General features: G+C 45.6%; 2 protein-coding genes across 7 annotated transcripts in view; one reads left to right on the forward strand and one right to left on the reverse strand.

Moving 5' to 3' along the window:
* The first annotated feature begins 5,728 nt into the window (after positions 1-5,728).
* LOC124006106 (creatine kinase M-type-like) lies at positions 5,729-9,542 on the forward strand. Of its 2 annotated transcripts, none has more exons than XM_046315890.1 (8): positions 5,729-5,886; positions 6,988-7,200; positions 7,463-7,617; positions 7,789-7,921; positions 8,026-8,197; positions 8,335-8,458; positions 8,673-8,862; positions 9,041-9,542. In XM_046315890.1, the coding sequence occupies exons 2-8, from the start codon at positions 7,011-7,013 to the stop codon at positions 9,217-9,219; spliced, it is 1,143 nt and encodes a 380-aa protein (XP_046171846.1). In that variant the 5' UTR covers positions 5,729-5,886; positions 6,988-7,010; the 3' UTR covers positions 9,220-9,542. The 2 variants fall into 2 exon arrangements, with proteins under 2 accessions (XP_046171846.1, XP_046171847.1); XM_046315891.1 differs by having other exon boundaries at positions 5,775-5,886; positions 6,991-7,200.
* Positions 9,543-9,762: 220 nt separating this feature from the next.
* LOC124006105 (MAP/microtubule affinity-regulating kinase 4-like) overlaps positions 9,763-15,109 on the reverse strand; it is a 61,337-nt gene continuing 55,990 nt past the window's right edge. For 2 of the 5 annotated variants that reach the window (XM_046315884.1, XM_046315885.1), the window contains one exon: positions 9,763-12,605. In XM_046315884.1, coding sequence (XP_046171840.1) covers positions 12,272-12,605 — 334 coding nt within the window. In that variant the 3' untranslated portion in view covers positions 9,763-12,271. The remainder of the gene's footprint in view (positions 12,606-15,109) is intronic. The other 3 variants (XM_046315886.1, XM_046315889.1, XM_046315887.1) reach the window with 3 other exon arrangements.

A 15,109-nucleotide genomic window follows, 5' to 3' on the forward strand; every position in this document is an offset into this window, starting at 1 on the left:
TCATGTCTTGTCCCTGTGCTCCCCATGCTATTTTTTCTGCTGGTCTTATTTGGTTCTTTCCTTTTTCCCTTTTTTTTTCACTTTGATTTTTCTCTCTATCTATTATGCAAGCTGTTAATTTTCCATTTAGTCTTCCCAAGACCTGATTAGAGTTTTTATTCCTTTGTGATCCGTTCCTGTCCCGTCGGTTCCTTGTATTGTATTCACCATGCTGTGTTTGCGTTTCGCCCTGTCCTGTCGTGTTTTTGCCGTGATTGTGTATCGCCCTGTCCTGTCTGTTTTTGCCTTCATAAGGCTGCGTGTGAGCAGGTCTTGACAATCAACCTCCTGCAGTCTGTGGCTCTTAGTTGTTTCCCCTCTACAAGTCTAAATTTCTGTTATTCTTTTTGGACTTAAATAAACTTTGTTTCTGTTAAGTCGCTTTTGGGTCCTCTTTCACCTGCATGACATTAAATCTTATGCTGCACTTCCAACCAAAGAAAGACACCTTCTTCTTCTATGTGTGCATGTTTGTTATGACTATCACCCCATGGGGACACAGTATCTTTCTTTGGCAGGGCCCTGGCATGCTGCTAGAAATAGAAACAAAGGCATATATTATCTAGCACAGTTGGGAGATATGTCCTGACAGAATGGTTGGCACAAAAGCAAAGGGTGGCCAGCATGGATTTGTGAGTAAGGGACTTTCATCATTTTGTGTGCCCAATTTTGTGCCCTTTTGTGTGTTGTCTGGCTAGAACAAATTATTATTTACAATGACGGCCTAGGAACAGTGGTTCAACTGCCTTGTTCAGGGGCAGAACAACAGATTTTTACCTTGGCAGCTCGGGGATTAGATCTAGCCGCCCCTAGTCATCTAGTGATTCATGCCAAAGCTCAGTATTACAGTTGTAGTTCTCACTATTCTCATCTGCTTATAGAACGAAAGAAGATGCCCCCCTCCCGAGCCCGTCTGTACAAAACCAATGATAACCGTGAAAGACAAAAAGTGGTAACATTCGCCAACTAAATCAAATCAAATCAAATTTTATTTGTCACATACACATGGTTAGCAGATGTTAATGCGAGTGTAGCGAAATGCTTGTGCTTCTAGTTCCGACAATGCAGTGATAACCAACAAGTAATCTAACTAACAATTCCAAAACTACTGTCTTATACACAGTGTAAGGGGATAAGGAATATGTACATAAGGATATATGAATGAGTGATGGTACAGAGCAGCATACAGTAGATGGTATCGAGTACAGTATATACATATGATATGAGTGTGTAGACAAAGTAAACAAAGTGGCATAGTTAAAGTGGCTAGTGATACATGTATTACATAAGGATGCAGTCGATGATGTAGAGTACAGTATATACATATGCATATGAGATGAATAATGTAGGGTAAGTAACATTATATAAGGTAGCATTGTTTAAAGTGGCTAGTGATATATTTACATCATTTCCCATCAATTCCCATTATTAAAGGGGCTGGAGTTGGGTCAGTGTCAATGACAGTGTGTTGGCAGCAGCCACTCAATGTTAGGGGTGGCTGTTTAACAGTCTGATGGCCTTGAGATAGAAGCTGTTTTTCAGTCTCTCGGTCCCAGCTTTGATGCACCTGTACTGACCTCGCCTTCTGGATGATAGCGGGGTGAACAGGCAGTGGTTCGGGTGGTTGATGTCCTTGATGATCTTTATGGCCTTCTTGTAACATCGGGTGGTGTAGGTGTCCTGGAGGGCAGGTAGTTTGCCCCCGGTGATGCGTTGTACAGTCCTCACTACCCTCTGGAGAGCCTTACGGTTGAGGGTGGAGCAGTTGCCGTACCAGGTGGTGATACAGCCCGCCAGGATGCTCTCGATTGTGCATCTGTAGAAGTTTGTGAGTGCTTTTGGTGACAAGCCGAATTTCTTCAGCCTCCTGAGGTTGAAGAGGCGCGACGCTGTCAGTCTGAGTGGACCAATTCAGTTTGTCTGTGATGTGTATGCCGAGGAACTTAAAACTTGCTACCCTCTCCACTACTGTTCCATCGATGTGGATAGGGGGGTGTTCCCTCTGCTGTTTCCTGAAGTCCACAATCATCTCCTTAGTTTTGTTGACGTTGAGTGTGAGGTTATTTTCCTGACACCACACTCCGAGGGCCCTCACCTCCTCCCTGTAGGCCGTCTCGTCGTTGTTGGTAATCAAGCCTACCACTGTTGTGTCGTCCGCAAACTTGATGATTGAGTTGGAGGCGTGCGTGGCCACGCAGTCGTGGGTGAACAGGGAGTACAGGAGAGGGCTCAGAACGCACCCTTGTGGGGCCCCCGTGTTGAGGATCAGCGGGGAGGAGATGTTGTTGCCTACCCTCACCACCTGGGGGCGGCCCGTCAGGAAGTCCAGTACCCAGTTGCACAGGGCGGGGTCGAGACCCAGGGTCTTGAGCTTGATGACGAGCTTGGAGGGTACTATAGTGTTGAATGCCGAGCTGTAGTCGATGAACAGCATTCTCACATAGTTATTCCTCTTGTCCAGGTGGGTTAGGGCAGTGTGCAGTGTGGTTGAGATTGCATCGTCTGTGGACCTATTTGGGCGGTAAGCAAATTGGAGTGGGTCTAGGGTGTCAGGTAGGGTGGAGGTGATATGGTCCTTGACTAGTTTCTCAAAGCACTTCATGATGACGGAAGTGAGTGCTACGGGGCGGTAGTCGTTTAGCTCAGTTACCTTAGCTTTCTTGGGAACAGGAACAATGGTGGCCCTCTTGAAGCATGTGGGAACAGCAGACTGGTATAGGGATTGATTGAATATGTCCGTAAACACACCGGCCAGCTGGTCTGCGCATGCTCTGAGGGCGCGGCTGGGGATGCCGTCTGGGCCAGCAGCCTTGCGAGGGTTAACACGTTTAAATGTCTTACTCACCCCGGCTGCAGTGAAGGAGAGACCGCATGTTTTCGTTGCAGGCCGTGTCAGTGGCACTGTATTGTCCTCAAAGCGGGCAAAAAAGTTATTTAGTCTGCCTGGGAGCAAGACATCCTGGTCTGTGACTGGGCTGGGTTTCTTCTTGTAGTCCCTGATTGACTGTAGACCCTGCCACATGCCTCTTGTGTCTGAGCTAGGTTGTGTCAAGGTATAAAGACAGTGGAATGTTCTGTACTGGTATCCCTGATTAAACTGGATGGGAATATGGAGGATACTTTGAAGAGGGACAAAGGAAAAGAGGGAGACTAGTAAAAATATCAGCAAATGTAAGATATCATTTCTGATAGAATCATCTTCACCAACATTTGGACCTTAAAAATTATTGATATTAAGAAAAGCACTAGTTTGTTAAATTCACCCAAAATAGGCCTGTTTACATCAGACTAACATTGTGCCACTTGTTCATTCCATCTTGTCATTGAAAATGGCACTGTGCGGAAGACTAAAACAATTGAATTGTTAAACCTATTAAGATTGACTAAACTTCAACAAAAACCTCTGCTAAGACCAATTTGTTGTGTCACACAGTTCCAATATTGTCACTCTATGAAGTGGCTTTCAAAATAGGGACCAACCATATTCCTATGCAAAATCATATTAACTTGACTGATTCAAATTAGGACCAAGGGGGTGGGAATACACACCAAACACACTACAGATGAATGAGAGGGAGCTCCAATGACTGTAGGGGAGAACTCCCATGAAAACCCACAACTAGTAATATAATATATGCCATTTAGCAGACGATTTTAGACAAAGTAAGCAAAAAAAGAAACGTCCTCTCACTGTCAACTGCGTTTACTTTCAGCAAACTTAACATGTGTAAATATTTATTTGAACATAAGATTCAACAACTGAAACAAAACTGAACAAGTTCCACAGATATGTGACAAACAGAAATGGAACAATGTGTCCCTGAAAAAAGGGGGGGTCAAAATCAAAAGTAACAGTCAGTATCTGGTGTGGCCACCAGCTGCATTAAGTACTGCAGTGCATCTCTTCCTCATGGACTGCACCAGATTTGCCAGTTCTTGCTGTGAGATGTTACCCCACTCTTCCACCAAGGCACCTGCAAGTTCCCGGACATTTCTGGGGGGAGTGGCCCTAGCCCTCTGATCCAATAGGTCCCAGACGTGCTCAATGGGATTAAGATCCGGGCTCTTCACTGGTCATGGAAGAACACTGACATTCCTGTCTTGCAGGAAATCACACACAGAACGAGCAGTATTGCTGGTGGTGTCACGACTTCCGCCGAAGTCGGTTCCTCTCCTTGTTCGGGTGGCGTTCGGAGGTCGAAGTCACCGGTCTTCTAGCCATCGCTGATCCATCTTTCATTTTCCATTTGTTTTGTCTTGTTTTCCCTCACACCTGGTTTACATTCCCTCATTACTTGTCGTGTATATAATCCTCTGTTCCCAGTCACGCACCTCTTACAGATGGTCTTGTCATGCTGGCGGGTCATGTAAGGATGAGCCTGCAGGAAGGGTACCACATGAGGGAGGAGGATGTTTTCCCTGTAACGCACAGCGTTGAGATTGCCTGCAATGACAACAAGCTCAGTCCAATGATGACACACCGCCGTCGCTGGACTAGACAGAACTGGCAAAAAGTACTCCACTGACGAGTCACGGTTTTGTCTCACCAGGGGTGATGATCAGATTCGCGTTTATCGTCGAAGGATGAGCATTACAGGTGGAGGACCATGACGGACCCTCCACCTCCAAATCAATCCCACTCCAGAGTACAGGCCTCGGTGTAACGCTCATTCCTTTGATGATAAACACAAATCCGACCATCACCCCTGGTGAGACAAAACCGCGACTCGTCAGTGAAGAGCACTTTTTCCCAGTCCTGTTTGGTCCAGCGATGGTGGGTTTGTGCCCATAGGCGACGTAGTGCCGGTGATGTCTGGTGAGGACCTGCCTTACAACAGTCCTACAAGCCCTCAGTCCAGCCTCTCAGCCTATTGCGGAGGACAGTCTGAGCACTGATGGAGAGATTGTGCGTTCCTGGTGTAACTCGGGCAGTTGTTGTTGTCATCCTGTACCTGTCCTGCAGGTGTGATGTTCGGATGTACTTATCCTGTGCAGGTGTTGTTACACGTGGTCTGCCACCGCAGCCACTGCGTGGTCTTAGGCTTCTCACAGTTAGGACATTGCAATTTATTGACCTGGCCACATCTGCAGTCCTCATGCCTCCTTGCAGCATGCCTACGGCATGTTTACGCAGATGAGTTGAGACCCTGGGCATCTCTCTTTTTGGTGTTTTTCAGAGTCAGCAGAAAGGCCTCTTTAGTGTCCTAAGTTTTCATAACTGTGACCTTAATTGCCTACCGTCTGAAAGTTGTTAATTTCTTAACGACTGTTCCAAAAGGTGCATGTTCATTAATTGTTTATGGTTCATTGAACAAGCATGGGAAACATTGTTTAAAAACCCTTTACACTGAAGATCTGTGAAGTTATTTTGATTTTTACAAATGATATTTTAAAGACAGGGATCTGAAAAAGGGACCTTTCTTTTTTTGCTGAGTTTAGTAGTTATTTGTTCCCCAGATTCCCTCAATCTCTCAGTGTGAACACTTACATAAGTCTCCACGGAGAAAGTGTTTTTTTTTACAACTGTCGCTTTACTTCAACTGTCTTTCAACCCCCTCCACCTCAACTAGTTAATAAGAGGAGGAGGGGGACGTTGCCATTCAGGGGGTAGGCACAGCTGTTATACCGTCTCGGGTGTTGTGATGTAAGTTCTTGCCTTTTAGAAACTCAACTGGACATCGGGAGTTGTGGCTGTCCAATCGATTGAGAGAATTCAGAGACAAACAGCCAATGGGTGCAAAGGTCTGGGTATATAAGCTAAGGTTTAACACCTGTCAAAGTTGGGCAACCCCTATATTGGCTTTGGTGGATCCCAGGAACTTTACCTCCTTCTTTTCTTCTGTGCAGGTAAACCTACTAGGCAGCGAGCTTCTGGAAAATGGCTTTAAGTAGAAATCAGGAGAACTCCTGAAAAACAGCACAAAAAGAAAAGAGGAATTTTAAACAAACACAATAGGCAATTAAAACCTCTCCGTCGCTGCACCATTTGGAACCTGAAATCGGTTATTCTTGTTTTTTGCATTGGACCCCTCTTTTCTTGCAGCGTTTCCTAAAATGGAAGATGTATTACTACTTATGCGTTTTTACTCATCATCCTCTTGAGTGCAAACTGTAACTTTGTTAAAAGTTTTGGTCGTAAAAGAGAGCACTGGTTTGAAAACAGCAATGATCACTAAGGGCTGTTGTAGAGGAAGGATAGTCCCAGAACAGTGGCTGGTTGATTTGTTACCAGTGGTGATCTATAGATGACACCGAGTCATTTGAGATATTTTGCAGAAAAAAAACATGCAATGTGAAGTATTGAATTTCTATAATGTCTGCAATTGTTCCTCAGCATGTTTGTAGTTCTGATGTTTTTATTCTGCGATCCTATTCATTCTGATATGAAGGTCAGTTGTGCTAATGACCGGAGGATGAATCAAGTCAGTCTGGAACTCTCTGGTACCGCCTACTGGGGGGTAGCCAGAATAGGCTCCAGTGATGGGGTTTCCCCTTGAAGGAATGGGAAGGTGGCTTGCATGCCAGTGTCAGAGTATAGCCACAGCAAGAGGGTGTAGGGTGGATGGCCTGGTCTAAAAATACCTTCTGCTGCTAAGTGCATAAAGCACGTAGATCACACCCCTGTCACTCTGTGGAATTATGAGACGGTGGCTAGAGGGGGCCAGGAGACTGATAGATAAGACACTAGGAGACTCATTACTACAAAGCCCAAAAGATGGTAAATTTAGTGGTATGTGTTGCTTTGTTAGGCCACTGCTAGGACAGTTCCTTGTGATTATTTTTCTGAAAACCCATCATGCTCTCTTTTACAAATTGTGGCACAATTCTGTTGCTAGGGACCAAGATATTTTTCTTTCACCATTCTTGAATATTTAGTTGGGAGGGCTTTCATTACTGTGTGCCAGATAATCCTACATATATTCACACTTCTTCCCCCCCTCCTTTTAGCAGGACAAAAGAGAGCTGCAATCATGACGAAGAACTGCCATAATGACTATAAGATGAAATTCTCAGAAGAAGAGGAGTTCCCAGACCTCTCCCTGCACAACAACCACATGGCCAAGGTGCTGACCAAGGACATGTACAAAAAGCTGAGGAGCAAGTCTACCCCCTCCGGTTTCACCCTGGACGACTGCACCCAGACCGGTGTGGACAACCCTGGTAAGACTCGGAAGCACACACACAGGAAGACCCGTCAGGGCCCTGTGAGGTCACAGGATAGGCATGTCCTGATCAGCTCTGATTGGTGGCTGATAAGGGCACCTCAAAGCAAAATATTCTTAGTGATATTAACTTATACACTATTGGCATGAAAAATGAGACTGTTGCTCGTGCACTTTGTTGGTAATGCACTTTGTTTTTAACCTGTTACATGTAGTTTTCCTGTGGCAATAGTTCTCACTTATTCTCTTTCTGTCTGCAGGACACCCCTTCATCATGACCGTCGGCTGCGTTGCTGGTGATGAAGAGTGCTACGAAGTCTTTAAGGATATGTTCGACCCCATCATCTCCGACCGTCACGGAGGCTACAAGCCCACCGACAAGCACAAGACCGACCTGAACTTCGAGAACCTGAAGGTGAGTGAAGAAAGTGGCCATGACAATCACATTTCTACATTGGCGTTGATCCTTTTGCAAGCTTGATTTTTTTTAGCTAATATATAAGGCTGCAGTGGACTGTGGTGACTAGACAGCATTTGAATGAGTTATATGTCTAGAGTGAAATAACATTAATTTCCCCGTTTGCAGGGAGGTGATGATCTTGACCCCGCCTACGTCCTGTCCAGCCGTGTGCGTACCGGACGCAGCATCAAGGGATACACCCTGCCCCCCCACAACAGCCGTGGCGAGCGCAGAATGGTTGAGAAACTGTCCATTGAGGGTAAGTGTCTGAGCACTCAGTAAAATCAGCACTATAAATCAGGGTCAGCTGTGCTGCCTTGGAGCACGACCATGTCAATCTCATGTGTATGTATCTCCCCTCAGCCCTGGCCACACTGGATGGTGAGTTCAAGGGAAAGTACTACCCCCTGAACGCCATGACCGATGCCGAGCAGGATCAGCTGATCGCCGACCACTTCTTGTTTGACAAGCCCGTCTCCCCCTTGCTGCTGTCCGCTGGTATGGCCCGTGACTGGCCAGACGCAAGAGGAATCTGGTAAGTTCCCAGGACACAGGCCCATACCAATACCCGAACCAAAACAATAACATTTGTGAAACCAGATGTATGTACAGTATGTCCCACGGTGTATCATAGTGGTGTGTCATGTAATACGTACTCCCTCCTTTCTGAAGGCACAACGATGCCAAGAGCTTCTTGGTCTGGGTGAACGAGGAGGATCACCTGCGTGTCATCTCCATGGAGAAGGGAGGCAACATGAAGGAGGTCTTCAGACGCTTCTGCGTTGGTCTGCAGAAGGTAGGCTAGCCACAGAGCCTACAGGACTCACACACTGTCAGTACCTAGATTGTTCTTTATTGCTCGTTCACAACGATGGCAGCTGGCTTTTCTTATAGTCAGTATTTGTCAGTCGCTCTGGATAAGAACAGTCATCACTTTCGGTTGGCTGTTCTCACCTGAAAACACACTCACCGGAACGTTCTCGTCTCCTGTCTTTCTCCACCGTGTGCAGATTGAGGAGGTCTTCAAGAAGCACAACCATGGCTTCATGTGGAACGAGCATCTCGGCTACGTGCTGACCTGCCCCTCCAACCTGGGAACTGGCCTGCGCGGTGGCGTGCACGTCAAGCTGCCCAAGCTGAGCACACACGCCAAGTTTGAGGAGATCCTGACCAGGCTGCGTCTGCAGAAGCGCGGCACAGGTACGAGCTACTCTCAAACTCACTTTAGTCTTCATGCAATAGTCCATAGAATGTAATTACATTGCCATTACATATGGATTTCTGAGGTGACTAGCCAAGCCATATTTAACCTGACATGTACATCATTGAGTACCAGTGTAGAGGATTATGAAGATTCACCTTTGACCTTTGCCTGCAGGTGGTGTGGACACGGCCTCCGTGGGTGGAATCTTCGACATCTCCAACGCTGATCGTCTGGGTTCCTCAGAGGTGCAGCAGGTGCAGATGGTGGTGGATGGCGTCAAGCTCATGGTGGAGATGGAGAAGAAGCTGGAGAAGGGAGAGGCCATCGATGGCATGATCCCCGCCCAGAAGTAAAGCGGTACTTGTGCTTCAGTGTTTTTTGTATAATAAAAATGACTAGCCTTGTCGTTACGCGGGCAGGAGACTGCCTCCCTGGACTTTTCCTAAAAACACTTCACTCTGATCCAACTTTTTTCTATCCTTCATTCTTTCTCTTCATCATTTCCTTTTCTCCTTCCTATGGTCACTTTCCATCTCTCCCGCTCTTTCCTGGGATCAAAAGTACCATCGCATAGTCTAGTGCCATGGGCCATTACTTTGTGTATGCACCTAATCTTGAAATAATTGTTTTGGTTGTAAAATGTATTGAGCAAATAAAACAAGGCCCAGTTAATCAATCCCACTGTCTGATGTATGGTCTCAAAATACACAGTGCATCCACATACACACTCGCACACACTCAGTGGGCACACACCCACACCACGTGCACACGCTACAGCAGCCTCGTAAATGCCCTAAAACCATGGTACAATAAACAAACATATAACATGACCAATGTGTCATCTATTGACACCATACCAACCCCACCGAGAACAAAAATAAACTTGATCCAAAATGTCAGAATTTGAAAGGAGAAATTTATTTTTGCTTCATACAATTTTCCTCAGGAGACATGCAGGACTGCAGGTCAGTCATTTCCATAGTTGCACCCCGTTTTATCGATAACAGCGACGGCTTCAAAAGCACAACGACTTCCTACTCTTGAAGCATGGTCCTAAGCTTTTAACAATACAGATGGGAATTGTTGGGCAAGAGGTCCTATTTAGGGCAAAGTTGCAAAAGAATTGCCCTAAATCACAGCTTTCACATTTTAAGACATTTGTGGCCACCTGTTGCAACTAAAAACTCCCATGATTCCTTACAACGGGCAAACTGAAGTCATAGTAGTGTCCTGGATTACTACGTAATACTGCCATACACGTGTGCAATTTACATTTTGCCAAAAGGAATAAGGTGGAAAATGGTGGAGTTTGAAAACGACTGAAGATTGTGTCGGGCAGGCAGTCCAGTGTGGGCAGGCTGGTGAAGATGGTCAGGGGTGTCACAGGTTACGGAATATAACTGGGATGTTACATACTGTAGAGATGTCATCATACTGGAACAGTGACAAACACATTCTGTAATGAGAACATCCACTCTTGATGAATCTTTGAGCCATTTAAAGACCAGACAGACTTTCAGCAAACAAGAAAGGTTGAGGAACATTCAGCGACACCAACAGTCTGAGCTGAGAAAATAGAAACATGGTTCTGAGGGCTTTAGAAGAGCCCACTGCAGCTCACTGCACCAACTGGGAATGAAGTTCTGGCACGTCTGCTGCTGTGACCCACTGCCAGGCGACAAGGACCATTACTGTTTATTGGTGCAAACCAAAGCCAGTGACAAACAGTCACTCACTCAGGCCTTAACTATCTACCCGACTTGGATCTATTGTGAGGAGCTTGGGAGCGTGCTTCATTTATAGAAGAGTGTCAGGGTTGATTTCAACATCACCCAGGGTCACATTCTAAACTACCAACCTCACTCTCATACGTCACTCAGGAATACAGAAGGCTGATTGGTTACCAGAAGGGAAGCGGCTACATAACGCCTGTTTTGCTGACCAATTGAAATACTAAATGCAATTCAACAAGCATCGCTGTAGTTGTTAGTCTGTGTGATCAATGATACTATTTTCTTTTTGAGCAGAAAATTAGGAGTTGATCTAATTCTCTTTTTTTACGCGATCTTGGGTCATCTTATACAAAAAAAGTGATCCATTGAGATTCCTTGAAATGTGACAAATGATGTTCCCCAACATTATACTAAACACCGCTTATATCAAATCATGTTTGGAATCTTGGCCTGGTGGATGTGCTGTACCATTTAAGAGGAAATACAATTGAAGAGGTGATATTGCTAAACCAAAAGTGCTCCCAGAAGAATGTGTAGAATGCCTGTGTACATTACCTGCTGAAACGCAGAAAATCAAAGGGTTAGTGGCTCAGAAGAGCAGTCATCGCCTACTCTGTTTTGGACATTGAAGTCAGACAGCTTTGCTCATTGGTAACCAACATACCGGTATATACAAAACACAAAATGAAACTTGACGAGAGTAGCAGAGGGTGACTGGCCAGACGAGACTTACAGAATTGAGCAGATGCGATGGATGGGCAGAAGAATCTGGCATTTTGTTTTACAGCATTGTTTTTGTTGTTGTCCGTCTCTGCATTTCTGCATGTCTCCCTATATAGCAGGAGGGTCAAACATACGGCCCACGGGCAGGATTCGGTGCGTGAGGGGGTCCAATTTGGCCCGCGGGTTTCAGTAAAACAAAACAGAACAATGGTATACTTTAAAATAACTACAACCAAATTGAAACTGTGTAGAAATTATAAGATAATGGACCTACATTCATACAGTTTATTGACTGTGTCCAGCTTGTTAATAATCTCCCAAATAAAGCTAGGCAGTCTAAAGCTAGAGCATAATCATTTCAAAAAAACTATGGGTAGAGGGCTATTTTTGGTAAATTGACTGCGAAGAAATATGTCACATTTTCAGTGCGGCCCTCCGGACCTCGTTGAAGACCGAATGCGGCCTCCAGGGCAAAATGAGTTTGAAACCCCTGCTCTATAGCCTGGAGGTCTGTCTAGGAAAGGGCTGGTCCCTTGTTTCTTAAATATGCATTTAGTCTGCGTCAATCACTCATTGAAGCGAAAACAAGAAAAACTAAATTTAAAAAACGTTTAAATAGCAGCTGTTATAAAGGAACGACAACAAATATAATCATAACGACATTGACGAAAAATATCTTCATCTGCAAATATGGAATTAAAAAATAACTGCTTGACTCCGTAGATTCACATAATATTGAGGTGCCTTAGCAGGGTTTGTAGGTCATAGGTCTCTGAGTGGCGGGCCCGGACCATCCGTGCCTGTGTGTCAGTGTGGCACCAGAAGCGGGTCTTTGGCGGGGGTGAGGCGAGGTTGGCAGTGGGGGTAGCGGGTTCTGCCCGTCTCCTTCTCCCGCCCCCTCAGTCAGTCTGTCCAGTATAGAAGCCCTCTGCCCCACCCCCTGTCGCCCTCAGAGCTCCAGCTCCTTGGACACTTTTGTGGCGATGTCCCGGAAGGCGAGCGGCGCCCCCCACAGCCTTTTGAAGCGCACGCCGCTGGTCTCGGCGGGGCCTGCGGGCAGCTGGCACACATCAGCCTCGAAGGCCACGCGTGAGCCAGCCGCCCCGTGGGTGCAGGAGAGCAGGAAGGGCCCAGCCAGGTGGACCTGGCAGCCGCAGCCCTGGGCCGCCTCGCGCAGCGCCAGCACCACCTCCGCCGGGTCCCGCGGGCTCCGCACCCTCACATCCCAGCCGCATCGGGGGGTCCGGGGCTCTGCCGCTTTTTGATGCCCAGGTAGATGGCGACTGCAGGGGCAAAGTGGGTGGGGAGTGGGGGAGTGAGTGGGGGTGAGAGATTGAATGACAGAAGAGGGTGCAGGTGGAGTGTGGGTGAGATGATGCATTAATGTGGGTGAGTGGAAGGGAAGAAGGGGACAGGGGAGAAATAGATTAGTATCATATAGGGTTTGGTTTAACAGCCACTACTCTTAATTTATCAACAGCAATAGAAATTCATTCAAATAGATAACAAGGCCAATAGAAATGAAAGTATATAATTTTTTTTTAACAGTTTTCACTGAAGAGTGGATGTAGCATCCACAACACACACAAGCTGCATCGCCATCTTAAAATGCTGCCATAATTTAGACAATTCTAGAACAATAAATCTGTGGTGCACAATTCAGAGGATACCAAAGCGCAATAAAATTTAATATTAGGCAGCAACACAATTTAGGCAAGTCAACAACACAATTTTACCTTTTTGAGGACACGTGTTCTTCAAGGCAACAGCATTCTAAGTGATGCTGCACCATCATACCTCATTCATTAGACCAGGCTACAGTCCTGCCCCACTCAATGATGTATGCTTGGTGCATTCAGAAAGTTTTCAGATCCCTTGACTTTTCCCACATTTTGCTACGTTACAGCCTTATTCTAAAATTGATTAAACAGTCCCCCATCAATCTACACACAATACCCCATAACAAAGCAAAAACATATATCTTTTAAATGTTTGCAAATGCATTAAAATGAAAAACGGAAATATCACATTTACATAAGTACTCAGACCCTTTGGCAGCGATTACAGCCTGGAGTCTTCTTGGGTATGATGCTACAACCTTGGCACACCTGTATTTGGGGAGTTTCTCCAATTCTTTTTCGCTCTCAAGCTCTATCAGGTTAGGTGGGGAGCGTCGCTGCACAGCTATTTTCAGGTCTCTCCAGAGATGATTGATCGGGTTCAAGTCCAACTCTGGCTGGGCCACTCAAGGACATTCAGAGACTTGTCCCGAAGACACTCCTGCATTGTCTTGGCTGTGTGCTTAGGGTCGTTGTCCTGTTGGAAGGTGAACCTTCGCCCCAGTCTGAGGTCCTGAGCGCTCTGGAGAAGGTTTTCATCAAGGATCTCTCTGTACTTTGCTCGGTTCATCTTTCCCTCAATACTGACCAATGTCCATGCCGCTGAAAAACATCCCCAAAGCATGATGCTGCAACCACCATACTTCACCATAGGGATGGTGCCAGGTTTCCTCTAGATGTGACCTTGGCATTCAGGTCAAAGAGTTCAATCTTGATTTCATTAGACCAGAGAATATTGCTTCTCATGGTCTGAGAGTCATTTAGGTGCCTTTTGGCAAACCAAGTAGGCTGTCATGTACCTTTTACTGAAGAGTGGCTTCCATCTGGCCACACTACCATAAAGGCCTGATTGGTGGAGTGCTGCAGAGGTGGTTGTCCTTCTGGAAGGATCTCCCATCTCCAGAGAAACTCTGAAGCTCTGTCAGAGTGACCATCGGGTTCTTGGTCACCTCCCTGACCAAGGCCCTTCTCCCCCGATTGCTCAGTTTGGCCGGGTAGCCAGCTCTAGGAAGAGTCTTGGTGGTTCCAAACTTCTTCCATTTAAGAATTATGGAGGCCACTGTGTTCTTGAGGACCGTCAATGCTGCAGAACATTTTTGGTGTCCTTCCCCAGATCTGTGCCTCGACACAATCCTGTCTCGGAGCTCTACGGACAATTCCTTTGACCTCATGGCTTGGTTTTTGCTCTGACATGAGCTGTCAACTGTGGGACCTTATATAGACAGGTGTGCGCCTTTCCAAATTATGTCCAATCAATTGAATTTACCACAGGTGGACTCCAATCAAGATGTAGAAACATCTAAAAGATAATCAATGGAAACAGGATGCACTTGACCTCAATTTTGAGTCTCATAGCAAAGTGTCTGAATACTTATGTTTATTAGGTATATCTGTTTTTTTGTTTGAATAAATTAGCAAACATTTCTAAAAACCTGTTTTCACATTGTCATTGTGTGTAGATTGATGAGGGAAACAATTATTTGATCAATTTTAGCATAAGGCTGTAACATAACAAAATGTGGAAAAGTATAAGGGGGTTTGAATACCTTCCGAATGCACGGTATATTCTTATCATTACATTAGTACTTCTGGAGGTGTCTTTGGATGGCAGGGTTGTGGTCAATTCCATTTCAATTCAGTAAGTTCCGAAATGAAACCAAATTCCAATTCTAATCTTAAAAAATCCTCATCGAAAAGCATTGAAGAAAATTGGAATTTCAGTGTACTTCCTGAATTAAAATGAAATTGAGCCCAGCCCTGGTGGTTTGCACAGCTAATTTAAGTTGGGATTGATTTACATTTTAAAGCAGAAATGTTTCCTTGGAATGCTGTCCTGGTGGGTCACAGAATCAGCTTGAGGTGGTATCTTACCTTGCTCAGTCACAAGCTAGCAAAAACACATCTGCTGTGTAGGTAGGTGTAGGTTTAGGGGTGGACATAGCCAGGAT

The sequence above is a fragment of the Oncorhynchus gorbuscha genome, linkage group LG19 (genome assembly GCF_021184085.1).
Source record: "Oncorhynchus gorbuscha isolate QuinsamMale2020 ecotype Even-year linkage group LG19, OgorEven_v1.0, whole genome shotgun sequence".
Classification (NCBI taxonomy): domain Eukaryota; kingdom Metazoa; phylum Chordata; class Actinopteri; order Salmoniformes; family Salmonidae; genus Oncorhynchus; species Oncorhynchus gorbuscha.

Excerpts from the sequence above, each read along its gene's own strand:
- LOC124006106 (XM_046315890.1), top strand. The coding sequence starts at position 7,011 with ATGACGAAGAACTGCCATAATGACTATAAGATGAAATTCTCAGAAGAA. Across the intron at positions 7,922-8,025 it reads TGAGAAACTGTCCATTGAGG|CCCTGGCCACACTGGATGGT; the intron begins GTAAGTGTCTGA and ends ATCTCCCCTCAG. Across the intron at positions 8,863-9,040 it reads TCTGCAGAAGCGCGGCACAG|GTGGTGTGGACACGGCCTCC; the intron begins GTACGAGCTACT and ends CTTTGCCTGCAG.